Below are 24439 nucleotides of genomic sequence, written 5' to 3' on the forward strand. Positions count from 1 at the left end.
TCAACCGAACACATCAGCTCGACGTGGACCTGTTCCGCGTACTCGTACGTACATTTTGCCCCCCTGTTCCCTGGTGTTACAGCCGAATGACCTAAAATTTGGTACAGAGGTGCCTTGATCATATGCCCACAAAATTCCAAAAACAATTTTGGCATACGGTACAGCAAAATGCTTAATTTTGGCATTTTTTGCCATTTTTTGCCCCAGAAATTTTTTGGCTCCTGTACCCCCATTTTACAACCAAATGACCTGAAATTTGGTATAGGAGTGCCGTCTACATATGCACACATGAATTCATTGACACCTTTGGCATACGGTACAACAAAATGCTTAATTTTGGAATTTTTGGCCATTGTTTGACCAAAAACGTACGCTTTTTGCTCCTGTTCCCTGGTCTTGTAACCAAATGACCTACATTTTGGTAAATAGGTGCACTAGATATTCATTCAAATGACCCATGTATAATTTCTGGCATAAACCACTTCAAAATGATATATTTGGGTACTTTTTTAGTAATTCTCCACTGGCCAGAGGGTCAACGACCTCAAGCGTCGTTGACCTCTCCCACCTGAAGACAGCATGTGCACATGTCTATATATACTAGTAGCTTGATTAAAGAGGCAACCAATCACATAGCCTGAGTCAACATCCCGAAGGGGATTGGCAGCCAATCAGTGAGCCCGGTGTTATCTGGATGAGTCCATTCTGGCACGGAGGGGGTACATATTTTTTTAATTGATCTTTGGACTGTTCATTATATAATGTCTCTCAATGGGAGTATTTTTGAACTGGACTATTTTGCAATTTTACATGGGGTGTACTGGAAGAGTCCATTCTTGCATGGAGGGGGGCATTTTTTTAAAATTTGTTTATGGACTTTGGTGATTTGATATGTCAAAGTGTTTCAGTGTGGTTATTTTTTGACTGGTCAACTTTGCAATTTTACCTAGGTTGTGCTGGAAGAGTCGATCCTTACATGGGGGGATTTTTAAAGTCCATTTTTGGGACTTTGGTGATAACGTCCAAGTCCAATTTTAGCGGATGTATTTTTGGACTGCACCACTTTACATAGGGGCATCGCAAAAAGAGTCAATTCTTGCATGGGGATGTTTTCAAATTTAGTTTTAGAAAGGTGATAATTCAATATTCCATTTTTAGTGGAAGTGTTTTTGGACTGGTCTATTTTACCTTTTCATGCCTTTTTTTGCTTAGTTCAACCTTGACCATGTTTTCAGTGAGAGTATTTCTGGACTGGTCTATTGTGCAAATTCACATGGGGTGCACTGAAAGAGTCCATTCTTGCACTAGGAATTTTGTAAGATTCATTTTTGGGTGTCATTAAGTGTCATTAGTGGAAGTGACTTTTAAACAAAAGTGTTCGATTCTTGCACATGGGTGATTTTGGAATAGTCTGTTGTTGCATGGGGAGGGAGATGGCTGAAATATGCTGCATTTGCTCTCAAGCAAATGTCGGCCTTTCTAGTTTCTTGTTGGACCACTCCGAAAAAACGGACCCAGTACGTACCTGACAAAAATCGGTGGACCGATTAGAAAATGAACAGATTATACTAACAGGCGTCCACGTGTTTGGGGGCTTACTGGCTTAAAAAAATAACAAGAGCGTAGTAGAAGAGAGTTGATAGTCATTTTACCAAGTTTCTATATGCAAACATTAATGTTGTTTGCATGAAGATAGGATTTTAAAACGCCAGTAAAAGATATTCCATCAGATTCCTTTGTAGCGTAATAGACCATTGTTTTGAGTATTGCCCATTCACACGTTTTCACACACAATTAGATCCAGGTTCAGCTCAGGTCCGGACCAGGACCTGGACCGCACTTGTACCTGTTTTTTTGTGTACTGGTACTCACCCCTAAACCAAATCATACTCGAAAGTAGGTTGTAATCGTTTTGGAAGAGGTTCAAGTCATCCACTAGCTATCAGAGTTCAATGAATAAGAAACAAGACAAAGTCATTCATCCGTTTGGAAATTATTCTTACCACTGGAATCAGAAGCGGAAGACTTTTACTCGACTGTTGTTGTATTCCGAGACCACGAGTTTCCAGTCGCTGATGAGGGCGACAGCGCACGGGCGGCGCAGTCTGTCTGTGGCAGCCACGATGTACCGCTGGAACTGTCCGTCTGAGTTGAACAACTCTACCCGGTTGTTCAGCCAATCAGCGACCAGGATATTCCCGTGACTGTCTGCGCAGACTCCCTTGGGATGATCAAACTGACCTTCCTCTTCACCTTGGGTGCCGAATCGTCGCAGAAACTTCCCGCTCGAATCAAACACCTTGATGCAGTGGTTGCCTTCGTCAGAGACGATGATGTCATTCCGGTGATTGACAGCCACGTAGGACGGGTCGTCGAACTGCGTGTCGTCGTTGCCGTAGCCACCGAAGGCGAAGGCGGGAGTCCCGTTCGGGTTGAGGACCTTCACTTGGTGGCCGTCTGCATCGGTGATAACGAATCGGCCGCCCGAATCCACAGCCAGTCCGACGGGGTCAACGACCCCAGAACTGTCATTGTGCCGAAAGAGTCGTCCTTGAGGAGTGCAAAGCTTGATGGATCCGTCGCATCCTAAGATGGCGATGTTCCCTTCAGGTGTGATCGCTACGTCCTTGGGGTATATGTCCACGTTAAATGTGTGTCTCAGATTGCCTGTTAGACTACTGAATACCTGCACGACCATGCTGTCGGAGTCAGCGACCACTATGTCCATCTCCCCTCGGACTGCCACGCCGCAAGGCCGGAGGCCCGCGCTGGGTGCCTCGGTCTGTAGCAGCAATGTTGCTCCTGCGAACGGCGCGTTGGATTTTGCCCATAGTGGTTCATCCTCAAGCTCCGCTACACCGTTCGGTATCAAACTAGTCGGTCGCCGCTCGCCTGGCTTCCCTTTCTTCGGGCTGGCCGGGTCTCTGGTTAAATCCACGTCGGAAGAGGGTTTGGAGAACTTTTCGATGGTCTTTTCGATTTCCTCCACAAGTTGTGAATGCCGGTCGACTCTCATGTGACACTCCACGTGACCCATCTTCTCCGCAACCCACGACATGTCGTCATCACGCATGACGTAACGGATCTCGCGAGAGAGCGAATCGATATTCAGGTCTTCTCCTGTGAAGAAAAAAAAAAGAAGACTTAACATTTTCCGACCCAGATATAGAAACTCACAATTGTGTATTAAGTTTTCGGGAGGATAACGGACCTAGTTTGGTCACTTTACCCAGAGGACACGTGACCTGAGAAATGGATCAGTGATGCTTGGAAGTCTGTACCGCCCCTCGTCTCATCAGGATTCATGAGAAGCCATTTTCTACTGGAGCATGTACGGCCTTATTTCCTAGTACAGATAAGCTTCTTTCCTTAATTTGTTTCCTGGGATAATATGATATATGCGGTTTATGTCTATTGGTTGATTTGAAGACCAGCTGGTTGGCTTTGCCATATTCATCCAATGTAAATAATAGTTTTTTTTATTGCATGTGGTCTCCGCAGTTCTTTCTAATATTTTCATTTTTATTGATGATTTACGATGTCCATTCTGAAAAAAACAGAGAATGTTATGTGAGAAACTACATAAGTTAGTGGAAATAACATCATCATTTACCCCCCCCCTCGTGATTGCACCATATGGTCGTAAAGTCCAACTTGTAAATATCCAGCTATCGATATCAATGTTGCATAAAAAATGTTGCAAAAACGGAGTCACATGAGAAATTTAAAGAGGTGTATAACTTAATAACCAACTGAAATCGATTTATACTGACATAAATATCTTCCTATAATTCCCTCTGCCCTATATCGGAACGGAAATGGACGACGGAAATCAATGGCATGCCGGAGGATAGACTGTACATAGTATATGGTTGATATGGACTGCATAGAAAATTTACAATCTATATTGGGAATTCTGAGAATTTGAGAGAAAATATAGGCAAAATACATATTTCCTTCTTTAATAGATGATGATGATTACATTTAAGCCTGCAAGGGGGAGTAACGCCTGGTGTTAGCTGAAGCCTTTTTTTTAAATTCTAAAACGACTAAATATGGTGTTTTGTGAAATGGTGCAATATAACATATTGTATAATATTGGTCTACAATGAACCTGTAACAAAGATATTAGCAAAAAGGATTCCACAACGATGAGTGTAAAGACATTCTTAAAATGTCTACATCTTCTTCTACATTTTTATTTTGTCAACAACAGTCATCATCATCATCATCATCATCATCATCGCACGCCAGTCAATGTTTACTGATGCGGGCCGTCATTTTTCTCCATACATTTCTATTTGCTGCTATCCGTTGCCACCCCCACCCCCCTCCCAGGTGCGTCCCATCTCAGCAATGTCTCGCTCTACAGTGTAAAGCTTTGATGTGACGATATAACGATAATTTATGAGGAATCTTCTCAGAACGTGTGCCAATGAAAAGGAATGATACAGCAAAATCTGACCAACCAGGACTAAAACAGCATGAGAAGTAGAGAATAAAGCAATAAGACATCGGCACTGATTGGTAGCTTATACACCGACGGTTTCAGAAAGATTCATCGCTCTCCTTTGATATCTGCTCCAATGGCAGGCTTTAGTGGGTTTCATCTTGTTTAAACAAAGTAACAGATGTCTCCGTCAAAAGTCTGGTTCAGAACAATCCATCATCTCTTCTGTTGTACGTCGTACCCAATTACATTCCGTAGAGGACAATCCATTTGTCAATTTGGGGACGATAGTTTTCAGCTTCCTATTCGATAATTTATGCAGCTGTGCACCGCACTGGTTGAAAGAGAAATGGCCTTCCCTACATGGTTATAATGTTTACATCTGTCACGGCGTATGTTAAGAAATGCACGACTTAAAGCCTCTGTGTCACCAACTCACCATTGACGCTAAAAAAAACAGTTCCTGATTACAAGCTACCATCATAAGTATTATTCAATGTACACAGATATCTATTCAATACCATCAGAAGGGTGTAATTTTTACAAAGGTCTATGTACATTGAGGAACGCTGTTCTGGTTAAAAATAATCAGGAAATGCCGACATTTGGCGATATATTAAGAAACTTGAAACTATGAAGTTAAGACGCATGAATTTTCTCATTCTTGGCGACATTCTATTGTTATTGTAGCTTGTAATGAAAAACAATGATTTGAAATCGCTTTGTTCTTGCAGTTTTACTACAGCCACGGCGTATGACTAGATATGTCACAAAAAAATTAAGTCGGCTTTAATCATCAATAATGTGCGACATTGATTACGATAGAAATCGATGTAATACTGTAGAATGTGAAGCTTTCACGGTGTTTCTGTTGTCGTGATGGTCGCATAGAGCTCTGCGAAATAGTGACACCCCGGATGTGCCTCTCGTGCCTAATTGACTCCTACAGATTTTATTTTCAATCAAGACTCTTGTTTAGGTCGTACGTAGCTCTCAACAATTTTATTGCTAGAACAGTCACTTGTTTCCACTTTTCACCATTGTTATCTATACCAAAGTCTTTTATGTATGTTTACTATGTATTCTGTATGTTCCTTGTTGCAATTAGCCCTCGGGCAAGAACTTGCAAATAAACTTTTTTAAACAACTACAAAAATCTTCTAAAACAAGCTGAATTGTTATTTCCAACACAAAAAAAGACTTACACAAATTTCTGACAGTTTTCAAGCAATGACCTGTCAATTTGATGAAGATTAAGAATGATTATGGCGGGGATTGCTTAAAAAAATTCACAGTACGATTTGTTCCAGAATGACTTCTAGTTCCCTTTCCCTTACTACCGTTAAATAAATCCACTGCTAAATGGAATGAATCTACTGTATGGTGATAAATCCAGGTGCCGGTCATGTTTGGCCAGTCCGGTAGATTTTGCTGACACCCACAGCGATGTTCGTCACTAGATAACGTGATGCGCACGCCAGATGTTCCCAGCATATTCCCTTGACGTTGCTACCCGTGTATCAGTAAATGGATTTGGGCGTTCCCTGCTTTATGAGAACCCGCCGGTACAGATGTTACATGTACAGATGTTACAGATGGCAGGTATACTGCTGTATTTCGAGGATGGCAATGTTTTATGAGTTGGTGGGGAAAAAGAGATTTTGTCTGAAACGTCAACGCTACATGTAAGTTTGAAAATGGAAGTACCTTTGGAAGTTTCCATTGTACTGTTTTTTGTTTTATTCTATTTTATCTTGGAGGTTGTTCGTGTCGTCACAGTACAGTGACTTCGTTTAAAACTGAGACATTACTAGGACTTCCGTAATTTTCTGCGTGTATTACTCTCTCTCTCTCTCTCTCTCTCTCTCTCTCTCTCTCTCTCTCTCTCTATTGAGTCCACCTTACTGTGTGTGAAAGCCGTGAAAACACAGAAGATATCACAAAAGACCAACAAAATATCCCTTGGCGCATCCATCTGTCTGGATACAACTATATCGTGTTAGTATTCATTAAGCGATTCGGACCACGGTTTTAGAAAACACCATTTGCAATTACTAACATGACCCCACTGCCTTTGGGCTACCGTTATATCTACAACGCACTCCATTAGCAATGGCTTAGACGAGATCTTAGCCTCTGATAATCAGAGATTTAAACCCATTATTGATGACTGCTAGCGTTATGTCCTTTCGAAATTACTAGTATTGCATCGCCATCCATCTTAAACTCATGGTTCCTTCACAGCTGGAATTTGCACATAGTTCTGGCTACAATAACGGCAGTGCCTTCACGGTAACGGTCGTGAGATAGCGGGAGGCATAAACTTCCTAGAACTTATGAACAATCGCTGACGACCTTTCTGCAAGGTCATGTGATCTAGGGAACTGGTCACACTTGAATTCTGAGGAATAATGTCGAAAATTTGATGCGATGCTCTTTTTGCGGGAGTTGATGCACAGTTGTAACTCTGGTATATTGGACAGTTGGTGGACAAATTCTGGTTTACACACAGGATACGTTTGCAGAACATCAATGATGATTTTAAATAAACTTTTCTGTGTAGAATTTATTGATATATTTCCAAAGATTATGTCTACAGACGTATCAATGATTTTCTATGAATTATATTCTGCAGGTATAGGTAATAGTTGTACAGAGAAGATCTAATAGATAATTCCTTGAGACGCAGGCCACAGGGTCAGGCATCAAGGTAGGCAACAACTGTACGAACCGCACGGTTGCAGATCGTTCCGACTGTAATGATCTAGCATCAGTCTTGTCTCTCAGTGTGCACATGACCTTACACGCTAATTCGCATAATTTATGCATCTTAGACTATCCACCAGGCACTTACCTAGCGGTACGTCGGACAGCTTCTGCAGTCTCCCTGTCATCTGATTGGTCACGGAGAGAATCTCGGCGTCGTTCCCGAACTGCAGGACCTTCTCCGTGAAGTCACAGCTACTGCGCAGGCTCACCAACTCCGTCTCCACTCGGTCCTTTTCCTCCTGCAATTCTCTGAGGAAAGAAGTAAAAAAATCAGCTTATCTTTGAACATATTACCTTAAGTCTGTGGAAGGAGTGATTTAACAGTTATCATCGTCTAGGAAAATGTTGTTAGCAACCTCGCTGCTTTGCTAGTTTTGAGCAACTTTCGTGGATCGATCAAGAGGGCAGCGGTCCAAATCTGTCTGGGCACGCTGCAGGGGGTAGTACATGTATTGGCTTCATGTGTCAATCTCAGTTGTCAAAGCTATGCATGTAAAGGAATCAAACACAGCAAGCGCCACTTCTTCCTTATATCAAAATATCCACCCAAGAAATCAAGACAATAACATGTCTAGGACAAAAAGATACTAAAACCTCACATAATCACGTACATGTTATGCAAATGAGGACTTAATTTGCATGATTAATTAGGAAATAGTATATATCTTATTGTTTTGCATAACTGGGCTTCAATAAAGGTATCGGACAGGAGTTCCTTTTACGATATCGGAGGTTGGCGGACACCCTAATCTATGCAAAAATGGCAAAACAGAGTAATGATAAATGATGATAATTTTATAATGTTTATCACTGACAAACATACACATGTCGCAAACATGTGCAAGCTTGTCAATGGTAAACATTACCTCTGCAAAATTCATGTACATATGTAAGTTACCTAATCTAATCTAAAAAAATTAAAACTCCTAGAAATATTTCATGGAGGTATGAGGTCGTCGCACTCTAGTTTTGTTTTGGTTGTACATTTCCTTACAATCCATCTCCACAAAAAATTCATACGTATAAACCTGGACCGCCCCTACAGTAAAATCCAATTATGTCCAATCAGACGTGCTCGTAAAATCCGCCATAACATGCGCCGTTCACGTGATGTATGACGTCACTCTGTCCTTGTAACCCGATACCATATATAGAGAGCTAGCCTGTGTTTTGTCTAGACGGCCTTTAACACGGTTATACTTCAACCGTTTCAAGTTAATATTTACCGCTCTCCATACACGGTTGCTTAAAACTAATATTTGGCGTATGGTACATTATGTTTGCCATTACAATCCATTACATGTGCACTTGAGAGGTAATTTATAGTTATAGGGCCCTGCTTACATAACAGTACGAACAATCACAGCACTCTGAAAGGTGGTATGCAAATTTTGTAATCAAATTGCTAATCAGACACATTGTTTCACTTTCAATAATACTTATGAAGACTCTTTCATTAATCTTAACGGTGGCATCTCAACGTAACATATGAAACATTTTAAAATTTTAACCGACACACAAGCTATGAAGTTGATCCGACCTTGCAATCAGAGTACAGATGTTTTAGATATCTTAAAAGATAAATGTATGATATAGCCATTAATTTTGTCCGTTTCCAGTTACGAATGGTTGAACCTGCAATTTTCTCTTCACCTTCTTGTTACTGATACAAAACTGCATGTAAAACATTGTCGTTTCCCGTGCCCTCCCTGTGTCTGATGTCTATCTACAGGACACTTCCGCCACTATTTCCGGACAGGTTATACAGATAAGGCCATACAGCCAGAGTTCCGTGTTGTACGTTCAGAAAGATCGTAAATACTTGTTGCAAGAGTGCGAAGATAAATAAAAACACGTTTTTGAAATTTGACAATTTACGATAGTTCCAATACACTTATTACGACATTGCTATCATTTTGTGTAGTGTGATGTGGTACACAGCAATCAACAAACATATAAAACATGTAATCAAATAACTAATCAACCAATCAAACAATTAACGAAATTGCAGTTTTAGTTTATGAATAGATAGTCAAACATGGACAGCATTTATGTGTTTATCAAGTTGCACAGTATATTATCCCGTCTGAGGATGAAATATTTTTTTCGTACATGATATGAGAATGAGTGGTCTCCTACCTGTGTTTCCCCAACATGTTATGAAAATGACAGTGGTCTCCTACCTGTGTTTTTTTGTTTTCAGACATTTATAAGAGTTAGAAATGGTTTCCTACCTGTGTTCGGCGAGGTAGATGGAGTCCAGCATGGTAAGGAGGTAGTCCTGTTGCTGCTGGATTGCAGCTACTACCTTCTCCGCTGTGGAGATCACCTATTGAATGAATGAATGAATTAACGGTTTGCTATGTAAATTCCTTGCAACCGGTGACCGAGAATCATACCAGCTACCTACGCAGGCTGGCATGATGAGTTTGATACACAGTAGAGGTAAAATAGTTAACCTTATTATAACATCCCAGCCAATAGGTGCCCATCTGAGTAATGAGGCTTTTGTATATAACGTGCTGGAGGCTCCTCCTCCAACACGGGGCCTCAAATTTACGTCCCTTCCGAAATACGGATGCAACCCCAACCAGGATGCCCTTCCCCAGATTCGAACCGGAATCTGCCAGTTACCAATTAATTTGCACCGGGAGATTGACTCCGAATTCGAAGCTGCTACGAATGAGCTACAGGGACAAAATGTACCATAAAATAGCTGTCAGAGATTGTAGCATAAAACATTGGAGTACATAATGAATACTGAAACTAATGGCGACTATAATAATTATGAGTGTAAAATTTTATCATTGATACGAAATTGCTGTATCGTTAACATACCTCGCTCTCCACGCGTTCTCTCTCCTCTCTCTTACTGTCCTCCGCCTCGGACAGCTGTCTGATGGCGTTCTCGAAGACGGGAACCTTTTCCCGAGCCGCGAGGAGAAGCTCGCTGAGCTGTTCGCGTTTCTCGGTCACCACGTCTGACATGAAGACGTGTTTGTGTGTCTTGTGGTCCTTCTTGACGCACTGCGCACAGACAGGGATCTCGCAGGGTTCGCAGTAGAACCGCACGGGACAATCCCCGTGGGAATGGCAGCGGGTGTCCCCGTCATCCGTCCCCCCGGCCTCCTCCATGTTCCCCGTCCGCAACTTCTCCCGCAGGCTGGAGATGAGGAAATTCCCCTTCAGCCCGGCCACGCCATTTTCGGGGAGGGTTGTCTCCTCTCGGCAGAGTGGGCAGGTGATGTTCCGAGCCTTACCGGGGACGTATTTCACTAAGCACCCCTCACAGAACGTGTGTAAGCACGGCAACACCTTGGGCTTCTTATAGTCCTCGAAGCAGATCTTACAGACGAGGAATTCCTCCGTAATTTCGTCCAGAATTTTCGCCGACATGTTGTCAGGCCGGTTTTTCTCTTCCCTGCTGTCACTACCCGCCGCCCCCGGGTGCGATATTACCAGCCGGCCGCCCCGATATTAAAAACCAGTCACGCACACACTCAGCTCATGATCGTCTGCGTTGGCATGGCAACGGGAGGTTAATAATTGATGAAATGGGTTAGCTGGGGCCGTCTATATATTCTCCCTTTCCCCACAGGCAAGGACATTCAGGTAACAGACGGCAAACCCGTTTTCACCTTTGAAACTCGAAAACGTGTCTCGCCCCGAAAACGCGGATCGATTTTGTTCGACCTGAAGGATGTTGTACCCGGAGGGAGCAAACCGACCTATCGGCAACCTTCGGTCAGGGGTACGTCATTATAATAAATGTCTATCCTATGACGGCATTCTTTCTGCAATTAGGATAATGACATTGCAGGCTGCGCGGCCGGCGTTTTCGAAATTGCCATTTTTTTCTCCCGATCTCGCATAACTTACGGAATGATACTGTGTTGTGGTGATGTAGATATAGCAACCATCGAAATGGTTTGCATTTCAGACACAAAGAATAAAACAGTAACTAATCAGAAAGCGCATCGTAAATGTTGATGCAAAGATTTTGTCTGATTACATAGCTGGTCCGATTGAGACAACAATATGTTCACATCACACCTAAAATCACAATAATTAGCTATGCGGATATATGCCTCATTACAAAACACAAGGCTAATATTATTACACATCGGCTGCTTTCTAATCAAGGCATCCGACCGCCCGACTGAGCTGTCAATCACCCGGTATAGTGTTGATAACAGGATGTAAAATGGCCACGCTAATTCTATTTCTGGTCCGTGAAACCGGGACTAGTTTTAATACAATATTGGATGACCGAAAACTAAGATAGTGGTCCTAAAATTGACTTGTTTTTTCCATGGTTTTATCTATACCTTGCTTCCAACGCCGCAATACGATTGTTATACTATCGCAAACGGAGAACATCTTGAATTGCATGCGCCGTACAACAATTCTGCAGTTTGTTATGGATGTCTTTTATCTTTGTCATAGGTTAGTTTGTCATAGACATTTCTACCACATAAAAATCGAACGGGGGTCAAGACGAATGAAACAGTGTGTAAAAAGTTGTTAGCATTTGTGATACAAAATTCCTTACCAGAGATGTACACCATGTGCATTATTTATACGTAACTTTATACCACCGAAAACTATTTTCATTTTGTAGAACAAAAGCACTGAAGGAACGATCCCGTAACGATGACGTCATGATACTACTTGTGGCGGTCAGGTCCAAGCTGTTAACACATATCCAATTCTCATCTCGCTTCAACTGTCCTTTAGTCTAACATTTGACCGTTTTGGCGACAAGTTTTTTTAAATTCATTTATCGGTTTTCTGTTTTCCTTTTTTTAAATCAGGTTCGTAGTACCTAATGTTATGCCATCATGAATATGAAGAGCGGCCCATAGCGATAACTGTAGCAGCATTTCTTCTCCCTAAGTCTAGCCTGTTCAAGCCCGCAGGCAGGCTTGACTTCACTGACAGGGGTTACGAGGCTGCTCGGGAAATTCCCTACCCCATTTTTGGCTGGGATGGTTTGATCCACTCGCACAGGGAAGATCCCTTACTTAGTGTCATATGCCTGTAAATTCCCTGATATTCCCCCATCTCTCCCGATGACTACCTATCTTTTCTCCTCTTCTCTCTGGACGGATAACTGCATGTTTTCGCTTACCCCTATGACCGTGGAAGTTCGTCAGTGCCTTATGCTCCACCGAAGGGAGCGAAGAGGATTAGGTAGGTAGGTATGACCGTGACAAGTGGCCATACCACTCTATCTGTAAGCCCACTTTATGCCCTCCGAGCGTGTCACACCAAAGCAGCACATAAGTGAGGAAACATATATATATATATCTGGCTCAGCCGGGAAGTTAGAACAAGCAGAACGGATACACTGTTTAAAATCCTTCCTGAAGTACCGTCTGTGGACAGTAGATAAAACAAATCGAATTTTGTCGGCGCCTTCGTGACTCGACTCATATACCATACCATCGCTAAAGCACCTATCTATTCAGAACCATCGTGCTGTTGAATAAGCCCCTTCTGATCCTTGATAGATTTCACCATTAACGCTACTATGCGGCTGCTATTCGCTGGGATAAATTGCCAGATGAAAAGCCAGGGACGTCGGCAGGGTTTGCACTCAACAATGACGTTATGGTCTAGTTATGAACTCGTGGTCAATGAGCTAGTCCTAGCTGTGGGAATCTGGCCACGGTAAGAGAAAGCGAGGCAGACGGTATTTTGTTTATTTCTAAGTCACGCTATCACGTATTACGCAATATCTAAATTATGAAGAAAACAAAACGGCGAAAATATCAAACACGTACAACAGTGCCGCAGTGAACGAATCCCGCAGTGCCACACCGATGCCCTAAGTGCAGCGACAGTCCACCTTAATAGACACACTCAAGAGAGATTCTAGGCAGGAAAGACAGAGCCGCATAGCAGAACTAAGATCATTGATGGTGGACAGGGACGAGTGGAGTAGGAGAGTCCAGTTTGCATCCCGTGCTGAAACATATATCCTCGACTACTACCACTACTACTACTTATGACGGAAGTGATATATCCGTGTTGACAGGCAGACACACACACATGCGCGCGCACACACACACATAAATGCACACACACACACACGCGCGCGCGCGCATTAATGCACGCACACACAAACACGCACACACACATACATACATACACACACACACACACACACACATAAATGCTGGCGAAAGCATAAACGTCTTGGAAAAGGTACAAAGTGAATCCACCATCCCAGACTATTACTCATCTTTGTTACACTTATGGCAACACACCAAGAATTTGATGAATACCACTGCTACAGTCGGAGCAACCCTTTAAGGCACTTGCACTAATTACGTTCGGTGTTCGGTGTGTTCAGATCCCCAGAGAGATGAGTCGGGCGGACGGTGACGACGTCAGGCTGTGTTGATTCAATTATAAGGATCACATCCACGCACGCATCAATTTAAAAAAAAATCAACATCTTTTTCTTTCTTTGTGTCCAACAGTTTCAGACCATACAGTAAGAAAATGCATACTGATTTCCTAGAATACCAAAATCAATTGAAAAGTCAACGAGGATGTGAGGACCAAAAAGGAAGAATCTATTAATCGGAATGCCATAATCTGTGAGTTTAGTCATTCGTTCAACTCAGATTTCATAACGAAAGCAGCTTTTTTTGCAGAACGTTTTTTTCGCACGCTTGCATCAGTTTCGGGGTTTCTAGTGAATACTATTGCAACATAATCGAATTCACACCGCCCTATCATTGCTCATCGCCAGGATAAGTCTTGTAGCACTACTGAACGTATGCAAGTCCCAGTTTTTGGACGTACATGTAGCGACAGATCCAATAAAACAATAAAACCAATGTTACGATTTTAAACATTATATCTGTACACAACATAAAGCGCTTACCAACAAGTTTTCGATCAGTCCTTAAGTTGAAATGACCCAAAATCTATGTCACATCGTATTCAGACCGGAAGTGTGACGTCAGCAAAGGGTAAAAGGTGCTTGGAAGTTGGTATCGGCCCCCGTCTTGGTTGAGGCAAGGTTGGTGTAAATGGCCTCTTTCACTTCCCTTCTCATCCAGTTGTCCATGTGCAATGTATTCCTCTTTTCATATATGCATACAACTATACATTAAACCTTCCATTCACCTATAAACTAGTGGGTTCGTCCCTCCCTCCATCTATGTGTACCTTCTTTTACCATAATGAGTAAGGAGCAATATAAACTAATTTCATGCATTCTAAACAATACGTTTTACATAAATCCATATGGACCCATTTGTCCTTCTCTATCATTGGTGGTAAGGAGGAGGGGGGGCGAAGTGATTAAAACATACAGTAATGTATATACCTTTTAGCTGCTTCGGCGTTTTTTTCATATTTGTCAGCTGTCCCCAGGTGAATTTTTACAATATTATCACACTCCTGCCAGCCCTTTCGACTTCGCCCAAAACGTAACATAGATAAAACAGATGGCTGGAGTTCAAGCCACTGAAATCCATTCCCAACCAAATCAGGCTGGGAGAGACCTTCTTGTTTCTGTATAAGGCCATGGTGATTTGATTTAAAAAAATATGTGGATGACATCCGCGGTCGCTTCAATTTGCGGCCGTTTCCAACGAAAAAAGAAAAAAAAAGTTTTCAACCATACTCCAAATCGTAAAGATCAGCTTCAAGATAAGCAAACATATGCCATGGATAAATAAATATCGGAAAACGTATACTAACGTCAGAGATTATTCCATAGTCAAAGAAGATGCGAAAGAACAAAAATGAAGAATCTATTGTTCTGTATTCTGTGTGTTCAGTTATATGCTCAACCATCCTGACGACTTAGATTTCTGTAATGAAGGCAACTTTTTCTTGCCAAAATTTTTTATTCGCACGCTCGCATCAGTTTTTTTGGTTCCCAGGGGATGTCATCCATTTAATCAAATCGACGTGGCCTAAGCTACTGGCCATGTGCCAGCTGACATGAGAAGAATGCTAAGTTCATTTCGACCCAGCGTATGTGAGTGTGTGCGGTATTGTTCTGCCAGCCGTGTCTCGGCGTGTATGGAACATATGTCTCGTGTGAATAGAATTATGGTCTGAACGACGCCACATAATCCGGTTAGTACGAGAACTCGTTGTGCCGAGGCCATTATCCTTGATTACGACGCCGCATGATGCGTAGATTTAGGCCAAATAATCTCCATTAAACGATAACATCGACACTCAGATATATATATATTTTTTTGGGGGGGGGGGGGTACTACTCTAATGTTCTGTCTTTGACATGGGTGCAAAACACTCTCTAGTGTGATGGTATACACTAAGGCCAACCAAACATCCTCTGAACCATGGGCGATACAAACTTCCCGGGGACGGGGGACGATGCAAACTTCCCGGGGACGGGGGAAGATACAAACTTCCCGGGGACGATACAAACTTCCCAGGGACCGGGGACGATACAAACTTCCCGCGGACGGGGGACGATACAAACTTTCCGGAGACGGTGTGCGATACTGTGGTCAGAAGGTCTCCGTATGTTCATATAGACAAACCTTTTATTAGGTTAAAAAAACAAATTAGAAGTAGATTTGGCAGGTAAGAAAGAAGCAGTGACACACCATTACGTTTGCAAGGTGCATTTATATTGAAATCGCTAGATGGCGTCAGTAAAACAGATCTCAGAGGTCTCACCAAATGGGGCTTTTACATGATTTAGGACCCTAGATCGAGAAAGTTCGAAGCCTCAAGATTTAGAAGAATATATTCTACTCACGGTGACCTTTTCAAGTTCTGTCATGCACTATTTTATACCCGAAGGGGGATCGGGGTCACTAATAGATACTGTGTTCTGAGACCTTAACCACCACTGGCAACCTCAGTCAGCCTAACTTGCACTCATGCACTTGTAGAATGTACAATCTTCAGATGGGTAAATAATCTTTTTTATTGTAAGCAGTTCAAAAACTAATCAATCTCTAGAATTTATATAAAATGGACAATAAAAATTCGTGCTTGAATATCTTTTTCATGTGGTTTCATATATCTACCTATCTACTTGTTCTATTTATTAATATATAGTTAGAAACATTACACTGTTCCCACAACGAATTATCAAGATTGCATGTTTAAAACTTCTTTTTACGCCGACGGTGATGTTTGGCCTTTGACCCTCTTTGTTGCCATGACAACGTGCTATTTGCCGTACTTCTGCCTGAGACGCGTCACCATGGTTTCCACCATCTTCGCAAGGTCATACTCGTGGTTCCACCCAAGGTCATTCCGCGCACCGCTGTCATCGAACACTTCCGGCCAGGTGTCAGCTGAACCGGAAGTGAAAGGGAAACAGGAATTTTTACATACATAAAATTGATCAATACATTTGAGACATTGCTGCTATCAACAAATATAAACAGTCACTGTTTTATTTACACTTCTGTTTCTTGTCAGACCCCCCCCCCCCCCCGGAGTTATGAAATGCTCAGATATGGCATAGACCGGTTACAGACTGGAGGAAACTTACAATCGCCTGCGTAGCAACCGACCGATGATGATGATAGGCGATAAACGTTATGGCGACGACCGTAAAATAGGCAAGGACCGTTTAGGACACGGAAAATCGCATGAGAAGAAGGATGGTCCCAACGTACCGATCTGTTGTCTGTCGTCCGGTTTATAGGTGACCTCCAAGTTGGGGATGTGTTTCTTCAGTTCCTCTGCAATCTCCTCTGGTGTGAAGCTCATAGCTGTGATGTTGTACGTGCGCAGCTGGGGACGGGAGTTGGGAAAAAATCAGCATCCACAATTAAGGGTGGGTACCGGTACAAAACGTTTTTTTTCTTGTTGGACCGGTTGGATCTTTATGTATACCTGTCCCCCCAACGACCAGAAGGTCAAGGGACTATGTAAGTAGGACGGGCCAGAAAAAAAACATTACAGCAGTTGATGTTGGCGCAATTCAGCTTTTACTGCAAGCTGGCATACTTCAATAAACCAGTCACTACTGCGACTACTACTACCCTCCTCTGGAGGTCCCGTATGTGCAATCACGTGATACCTTCCAGTCTTCATCCGGGGCCTCCAGCATCTCGACAGTAGCCCGGATGCAGTCGGGTAGGTACATCATGGGCAGTCGCGTATCCGGCCGCAGGTAACACTCAAACTTTCCCGTCTGGATGGCGTCGTGGAAGATCGCTACTGCATAATCTGAATAGAAATATGGATTATAGCTATTAGTATGTTTGGACTTTAAACTGCACAGTAAACGTTGTTATTCACATAGCAAAGTAAGCTATGCTCATTGATATGTCTATGAAAGTTAGGGATCAAGGTAATAACAACACGTAAGATATTAGGCTCCAATGGGAGGTCCAACCCTGCAGTCAGTTGATATGCACGCAAACTTTCGGATTTCATCGCATATCCAGATTATGTTTCCGTTATTCTCTGTCAACCAATTCTTTGAATTTTATTCTTTGCATTTCGTTTGATTGCATCTAATTCAAGCAGACTCAGGACGAAAAGTGTTAGGTTCATGAAATAGTTATAAAAAAAACGACCGCCATGATGATGATGATGATGATGTACCTGTGGTTCCTCCGCCCGGCATGGTGTCGGCCGAAATGACTCCTGGGAAGCGTGCGCTCCGGAAATCCAGCCCGAACCTGTGGTTGTAGTACTGTAGAGGACGGTTTCGGGGAAGTTAGTCAAAACTGGGAATTATTGATTTTATTGAGTTTGTGCGTGGTAAAGAGAAATAGGGGGAAAGATAAATAGAGCGTGCGCGCGTTTGTGTGTGTGTGTGTGAGAGAGGGGGGGGGGGAAGGGAGGGAGGGAGACAGAGAGAGAAAAAAGAAAAATAGAGGGAGATAGAGGGGTGAGAGGCTGAGTGAGAGATAGAGGTTGAGAGTGATAGAGAGGGACAAACGGAGAGAAGAAAAAAAGGGGAAAGAGTGACAGAATGATGGATTGATGCATTGAAAGATGGGAGAGAGAGAGACTGAGTGAGAGATAAAGGGTAGAGAGTGACAGAGGGAAGGAAAAGAAGAGGGAGAGACATATAGTGTGTGTGTGTTTCTACCATGTTTATTATACCTTTATACAACAGCTAGCCCTTACCTCTCCCATAAGTTCCGCGTGCACCTTGGCCACCCCGTAGATGGTCCGTGGCCGCTGGATGCAGAGGTCCGGGGTGGGGTTCCGCGGGGAGGTGGGGCCGAAGGCGCCGATGGTGGACGGTAGGAAGAGCCTCAGGTTGTAGTTCTTGCACAGCTCCAGCATGTTGTGCACGGACTCGATGTTAATCTGGATAGCCAAAGGCACGTTGGATTCGCCGATCACACTGCGAGGAAGGGGGGGCACAACTTTTAGATTACATTTTCAGTCGTATGCTTAACCCATGTTGGTGGTAGGATAAACCATTCACATTCACAGATATTTAACACGTTTTGCACGGGTTCAATGGTAATCTGGACAGCCAAAGGCACGTTGGATTCGCCGATCACACTTTTGTTAATGGGTGGGCCGACTACTCACTCTTTGCAGCCAGGGGCTGAATTGCGAGGAGCTTACAAAAGGCGGGGCTGAATCTCAAGGGTCTGCAGCGAGCTGCCATTCGGCGGCACTCAGGTGACCTCAATACGACTGTCGCAAGTGTCCGGAGCGAGCTGCCATTCGGCGCCACTCAGGTGACCTTAATACGACAGTAATTGCCCCAGGTGCGGCCAAGGTACTGTAGGTTTTGAACCACTCACGCCGCACCATCGCACATGTGGCGGGTTCTTTAACGTGCCTGGGATACGGCTCTCCCCAGACACGGGACCTCCATTTAACGTCCTATCCGAGGGACGGCCCTAGCCTAAGCTAGGTACTCATTTTAACCTGAGTAGAGTGAGGAAAGTCGTGTAAAGTGCCTTTCCCAAGGGCACAAGATCGGTAACACGGCAGCCGGATTCGAACCTCTCGGTCACGGGGCGAACACGGTCCCACTGCGCTACGCGGTCCCACTTTTTGGGGAGGGAATATTGCATAGCCTGATTAAATCTCGCTTATAGCAGCCCGACCAACATTCGCCGGTCTCCTAAGGGGCCAGTTACAGCCCCGGACGGCAGAGTCTGTGTCACACAGACTAGAATGCATTTTCAGTCGCATGGTTATGACTTACCGCGTCAGCCATGTTGGTAGGATAAACTATTCAATCTGTATAGCCAAATACACGTTGGATCCGCCGATCACACTGTGGTTTCAACTTTAGAGAGGATTTCAGTCGTGTGATTATGTCGTAACCTTAGCGGCCGCCATGTTAGATGGCTAAAGGCTATTTCATACATCTTTTACACGTTTTGTATGGATTGATAGGCGTGTTTTTATGATTTTGTTTTTATGATGTACTCCAATATTAAGTTGTAAGTTCACATTGCATTGCGCTTAATTAGGCATAGGAAAAATTGTATTTCCTGTAACAGCTTTTTTTGGGGGGGGTCCACCGTTATAGTAGCTATATAGGACAGTAAATTTTCGATCTGACACATAAAAGATAAAAACGTTGCAGCATAATCAGCATTTCTATGTCACAAAAAGTGATATAAAGAGATCAACTATAAACCTGATTCCTTTTCTGTTAACACCACTCATAATACTAGTAATACAACCAACATAAATCATACTGAAAATATTAATACTCCGAGGCATTTTGGTTTTCATTGTCAACATGAATATGTTGGATCGCTTCTGCCGAATTAATAAAAGACGTAAAAGAAGAGAATTCATACTTACCCAACCGTTTTTTTTCAGTAACATAATCGAAAAGATAGTATCTTTTGTCTCAGGCCTCGTGTGTGTTCATCTTAGGAAAAATAGGTCAATTAGTGCTCGGGGCTAGGGAGGGAGGGCTATTCGTGCCTGTCCAGTTAGAAGGTAACAGACGAACACCCGACCAGACGTTCCTTTATGTGTTGTGTCACATGTGTACCAACAGTTACTAGGTTGTAGTACATGTATCTAAACTGGTCACGTTTGCTTAAAGGTAACCAGAAAACCAGTACTGTGTTGTCGTCTGTTTCTGACGTCATTCGCGGCCTTGCTGTCTGGCTGCACAACTTGATCGGGCACATGAAACAATGCCATGATGTCCCCGTGTTCTAACTACAGCAGGGTAAGTGTTCATTATGTGTACTCGGTAGTAACATATTCAGTGGTGTGCTGTAGTTAATGTAGTGTAGTTAGACTGTTATGGGTAGAGATAGGGTTGGAGGCGACCGTTCAGATGTAGGTTTCACAGGGACAAGGACCCGACACGATAAGACAACCCATGTTTTAAGTTAATAGAAGTCCCTTGCCCCGGGCCTGTACCTTGAGTGCCATGGTACAGCGAGCCTCTACTGCCCCTTGCAGACTAATCCAAACGGCCGATGACTTCTGCTCGTTCTATGCAATCCTAGGTTGCTTTATAAACTTAAAAGGGTCTCCCTAAGGAAGCTATGGCAAAAAAATGTTCTCGGGATCATATAGCCATGGTTTGGCCTGTGTAGCCCTGGCTACAGTCTACTAATGGCCACTAATTCCAGGTCAACTGGTCCACCCGAGTCAGACAATGCCTGCACCGGATGCCTCATACTCTACCAGGTCCCGGTATAGAATCTGTTCGGCAGTCCAGGCAGTTCTTCCCGCTTGGCAGATTCTCTGCCCGGGCCCTGCTCGAGTTTGAGGGACTCGCCGAGTCAGACAGGGCCTACACCGGGTGCCTCATACTCTAACAGGGCCCGGGCAGAGAATCTGTTCAGCAGCCCAGGCAGTTCTTCCCGCTAGGTAGATTCTCTGCCCCGGGCCCTGCACACCCAAAGTACCCCATGTAAACATCGCCCAACTACGGCTCACAAATTTTGGAATGTGCAAGGGGACTATATAGCCTCCTTGAAATGTGCAAACTCTACCAAGAATTAAAAAAAAAACACTTTATAAGATTTGAACAAAGACACTGTGGTAACTTTTTTATCGTATCTAAACTACATTTGGAAGATATGGACGTACAGTAGGACCGGTCCGACGGGTACGGCCTAGTATTGTTCACTGACACGAATGGTTCGTTAACGTATTATATAATGAAAACATCTCGCCCGAGGTGTGCTACAGTATAAGGTCAGAGAGTTGGATACAGCGTCAATATCTGTTCGCAAAGATACTTCAAACCAGACGTGAGTATAATGTGCAGTTGATTAAAGGTAGGAAAATGTGAAAAAAATACCAATTAGGTACATTTGTACTTGGATTTAAGAATAACACAGTTTTAGTATTGAATTCTTTTTCATTGCAAGGACAACTTCCAGAAAAAATCCTACGTTTGGGTCTGTTCTTCATTGACAACATGTTTCATGTTTAATATTTCTTTGTTCCATTTCAGACTACGATTCAAATACGAACCGATCACAGCTTACGTCTCATGTTGTCTTTCATATATAGGACAAAACGCCTCTCCTGATTGAATTCGTTGTGGGGTTCATCCTATGCAACTTTGTGTACTTTTCGGCGTATTTATATCATGTGGAACTAAAACCACAGCCGCTGTGTCACGCACCAAGACTTTCACGGGAAACAGAGGTCCTGACCAACATCCCAAACACGACCGCCGGCCCTACTGAATCTCCTGGTCCTGTCCATCCAGTACCGTTCCATACCTGGTCCTCTAACCCGCTCAATGGATACGTCAAAGTGCTGACATTTAGTGAGGTGAGTCCGTCTGCCAATGCCTCTTTTAGTTCAAGTGATCAGTTTTTTCGTAATTTATTTTTTTGAAGGGGGGGGGGGGAGGTTCTGCTTTAGGATCACATTTAGAAGTAGATTACAATTGTTTATTAATAATTTTTGTTACTTGGCAATGTTACAAGACTTTGCTTTTGGGACCGCATTTGAACTACTGAAGCGACACCTAGCTGCAGTGCGAAGAAGAATAGACAGACGGTCTTCGAAACCTCTGCTCGTGTAAATACTGTATTACGGTTGGTACCGGTACAAAACCGGTTTTTCTTATTGGACCGGTCCAGAAAAACCGGACCTGAAAAAAATCGGTGGACCGGATGTTGGACCTAATGGAAATGAACAGATTATCTGACCAGGCATTTAAACGTTTTGGGGCTTACCGGTCGAGGAAAATAACAAGAGCGAAGTAGATTAGAGTCTATAGTAATGTCTACCAAGTTTTACGGTCAATCGTACAAAGGCAGTTAGCCTTGTAGAATTTCAAAACGTCAATGGGAGTGGAATACTTCACAAAACAGATTTCTTGGTACCGAAATGGACCATTGTTTTGAGTATCGTCCATTCACAAGTTATCACATACTGAATCAGGTCCAGGTTCAGGTCCGCACCTTGACCTGATCCTCTGGACCTGAACCGGACCTGGACCTGAATTTTCTGTACCGGTACCCACCCCTAGTTGTGAGTATAGAACATTGTGACACAGCTATGAAATAACGTAGAAAGAGTTATCAATAGATGTTGTGGTTGGTTACATAGTTTTCTGAAACGTGTATTTATTGTCTAACGCCCCAGGAATGTAGGCTCAGCTGCAGTGTGTGTGCCTTGGTGTCCACTTCTGGTCACGTCCTAAACTGCGCGGCCGGAGCAGAGATTGACCAGGCCGAGTGTGTGATCCGCATGAACCACTCTCCTGTTAACGGCTATGAAAAACATGTCGGAACAAGGACTACAGTCCGGGTAGCAACGCACACCAGTTTCAAAGAGGCCTTCAATGAAACCACGCAAATTATTTCGCAAGAAAACCGGTCCAAACTGGTAGTATGGGGTCCAGACGATACCATGAGGATAGACGGAAAAGGGCAGACATACAATAATTTATCCAGGCTTGCTAAGGACTACAAGGACGTGGAGTTTTACATGCTGACATCAAGGAGGATGCGGTATTCGCACCAACTGTTTGAAAATGAAACCGGAATACAAACGTGAATATCCCTCTGATAAGGAGTTTCATGATTCTAAATATGCATTAGCATTGTTGGTAATACATCAAAGGTGGAGGCCCCGTTCACTTGTATAAACACTTGTTGTCTCGACTAATATAGGTGAATGATTTTATCATGCTGAAATGCTTATTCAATTACCTGCCAACATGGTCGTGGGGGATTCAAATTATGATTAGTCCGACGTCATTGAAAAGCCTGCTCATGCAATCACAGCCGGCGTTTGTCACCTTCCGCAGGGCAATATGGCACTGCAGCTAGGTGTCGCTGCTAACAATGCGGTTCCAAACGTTAGGCCGCAGGATTGAATAGAGCCAGTCAGTATTGTCCTGTGACAGACGGTGACCGAAACGTCGGACGTGATTGTATATATATTCCGAAAATAAATTTCATCAGGTTGGTGGAATATAGGATATAGGAGAATCCTTGTACGCAACCTGGATGTACTGACTTTGCTTACGTTTTGGTGTCTATCAGACACCTTCGTCACAGCTGGAGTTCTGCTTCTCGCCGCTAGATGTAGCCCGATGTTGGTGGCGCTTTTGCGACGAGAACGCAATCCCAACGTGGCCAAGTTAGCGGCGAAAAGCATAACTCCAGTCAGAAGCTCTGAGGAAGGTGTCTGATAGACACCGACACGTAAGCAAAGTAAGTACATCTAGGTTGTGTGCCAGAAATCCTCTATATCTTACATATGCTTTGCTTGTGAATAGAGAACCCTGTCCAAAACAACATATCATCGTCATAAATTTTCTTTTGGTTGGTTGACTTCAGACACGTCAAGAATGGCTGGCTGTGGCTGAGCACAGGCTGGTTCACGATGGTGCTCGCCACAGAGATGTGTTATCATATCAAGGTATACGGGATGAGCAGCGCAGAAAACTGCAGGTATGGTGGATTTTTCGTTGTGTTTGTGCTAAATACATATAGATTTTATGAATAATTGCCTACTATCCTTATACACATGAACTAAGCAGACGTGTCATTGCAATACCCCAAGTTGCGATAAGAAACAGCACAAACTTTGCAAGCGTTAGGTGTCCCATGTGGTGAAGTATTAGCATATGAAGCCCATAGCAACGGGTTAGTGACAGTCACCAATGAATTGATAACCAATGTACAAATAAGTGATAAAAGCATTGAAAAGACATTGAAGTGATAAAAGGATATTCACTTAGAATTCTTTGCACAACATACGTAAGATCTTACAAAATATATGAATTGCGACGTGCCGTATTATAAAATGTGTCTACTTCTCCTT

The 24439-nt window shown here is 43.2% G+C and overlaps 2 protein-coding genes across 2 annotated transcripts in view; both read right to left on the reverse strand.

Moving 5' to 3' along the window:
* Positions 1-1857: 1857 nt before the first annotated feature.
* LOC118419236 (tripartite motif-containing protein 3-like) lies at positions 1858-10927 on the reverse strand. Its single transcript, XM_035825586.1, has 4 exons — positions 10058-10927; positions 9454-9548; positions 7305-7468; positions 1858-3120 (listed from the first exon to the last, which is right to left on the reverse strand). Exons 1-4 carry the CDS (start codon positions 10613-10615, stop codon positions 2012-2014), a joined length of 1926 nt encoding a protein of 641 aa, XP_035681479.1. The 5' UTR covers positions 10616-10927; the 3' UTR covers positions 1858-2011.
* Positions 10928-16127: 5200 nt separating this feature from the next.
* Positions 16128-24439, reverse strand: part of LOC118419237 (L-threonine 3-dehydrogenase, mitochondrial-like) — a gene marked incomplete in the record, with an annotated part of 14881 nt that continues 6569 nt past the window's right edge. The window contains 5 exon segments of the mRNA XM_035825587.1: positions 16128-16527; positions 16855-16972; positions 17262-17410; positions 17792-17882; positions 18323-18545. Coding sequence (XP_035681480.1) covers positions 16400-16527; positions 16855-16972; positions 17262-17410; positions 17792-17882; positions 18323-18545 — 709 coding nt within the window.

This window comes from Branchiostoma floridae, chromosome 7 (genome assembly GCF_000003815.2).
Source record: "Branchiostoma floridae strain S238N-H82 chromosome 7, Bfl_VNyyK, whole genome shotgun sequence".
Classification (NCBI taxonomy): Eukaryota; Metazoa; Chordata; class Leptocardii; order Amphioxiformes; family Branchiostomatidae; genus Branchiostoma; species Branchiostoma floridae.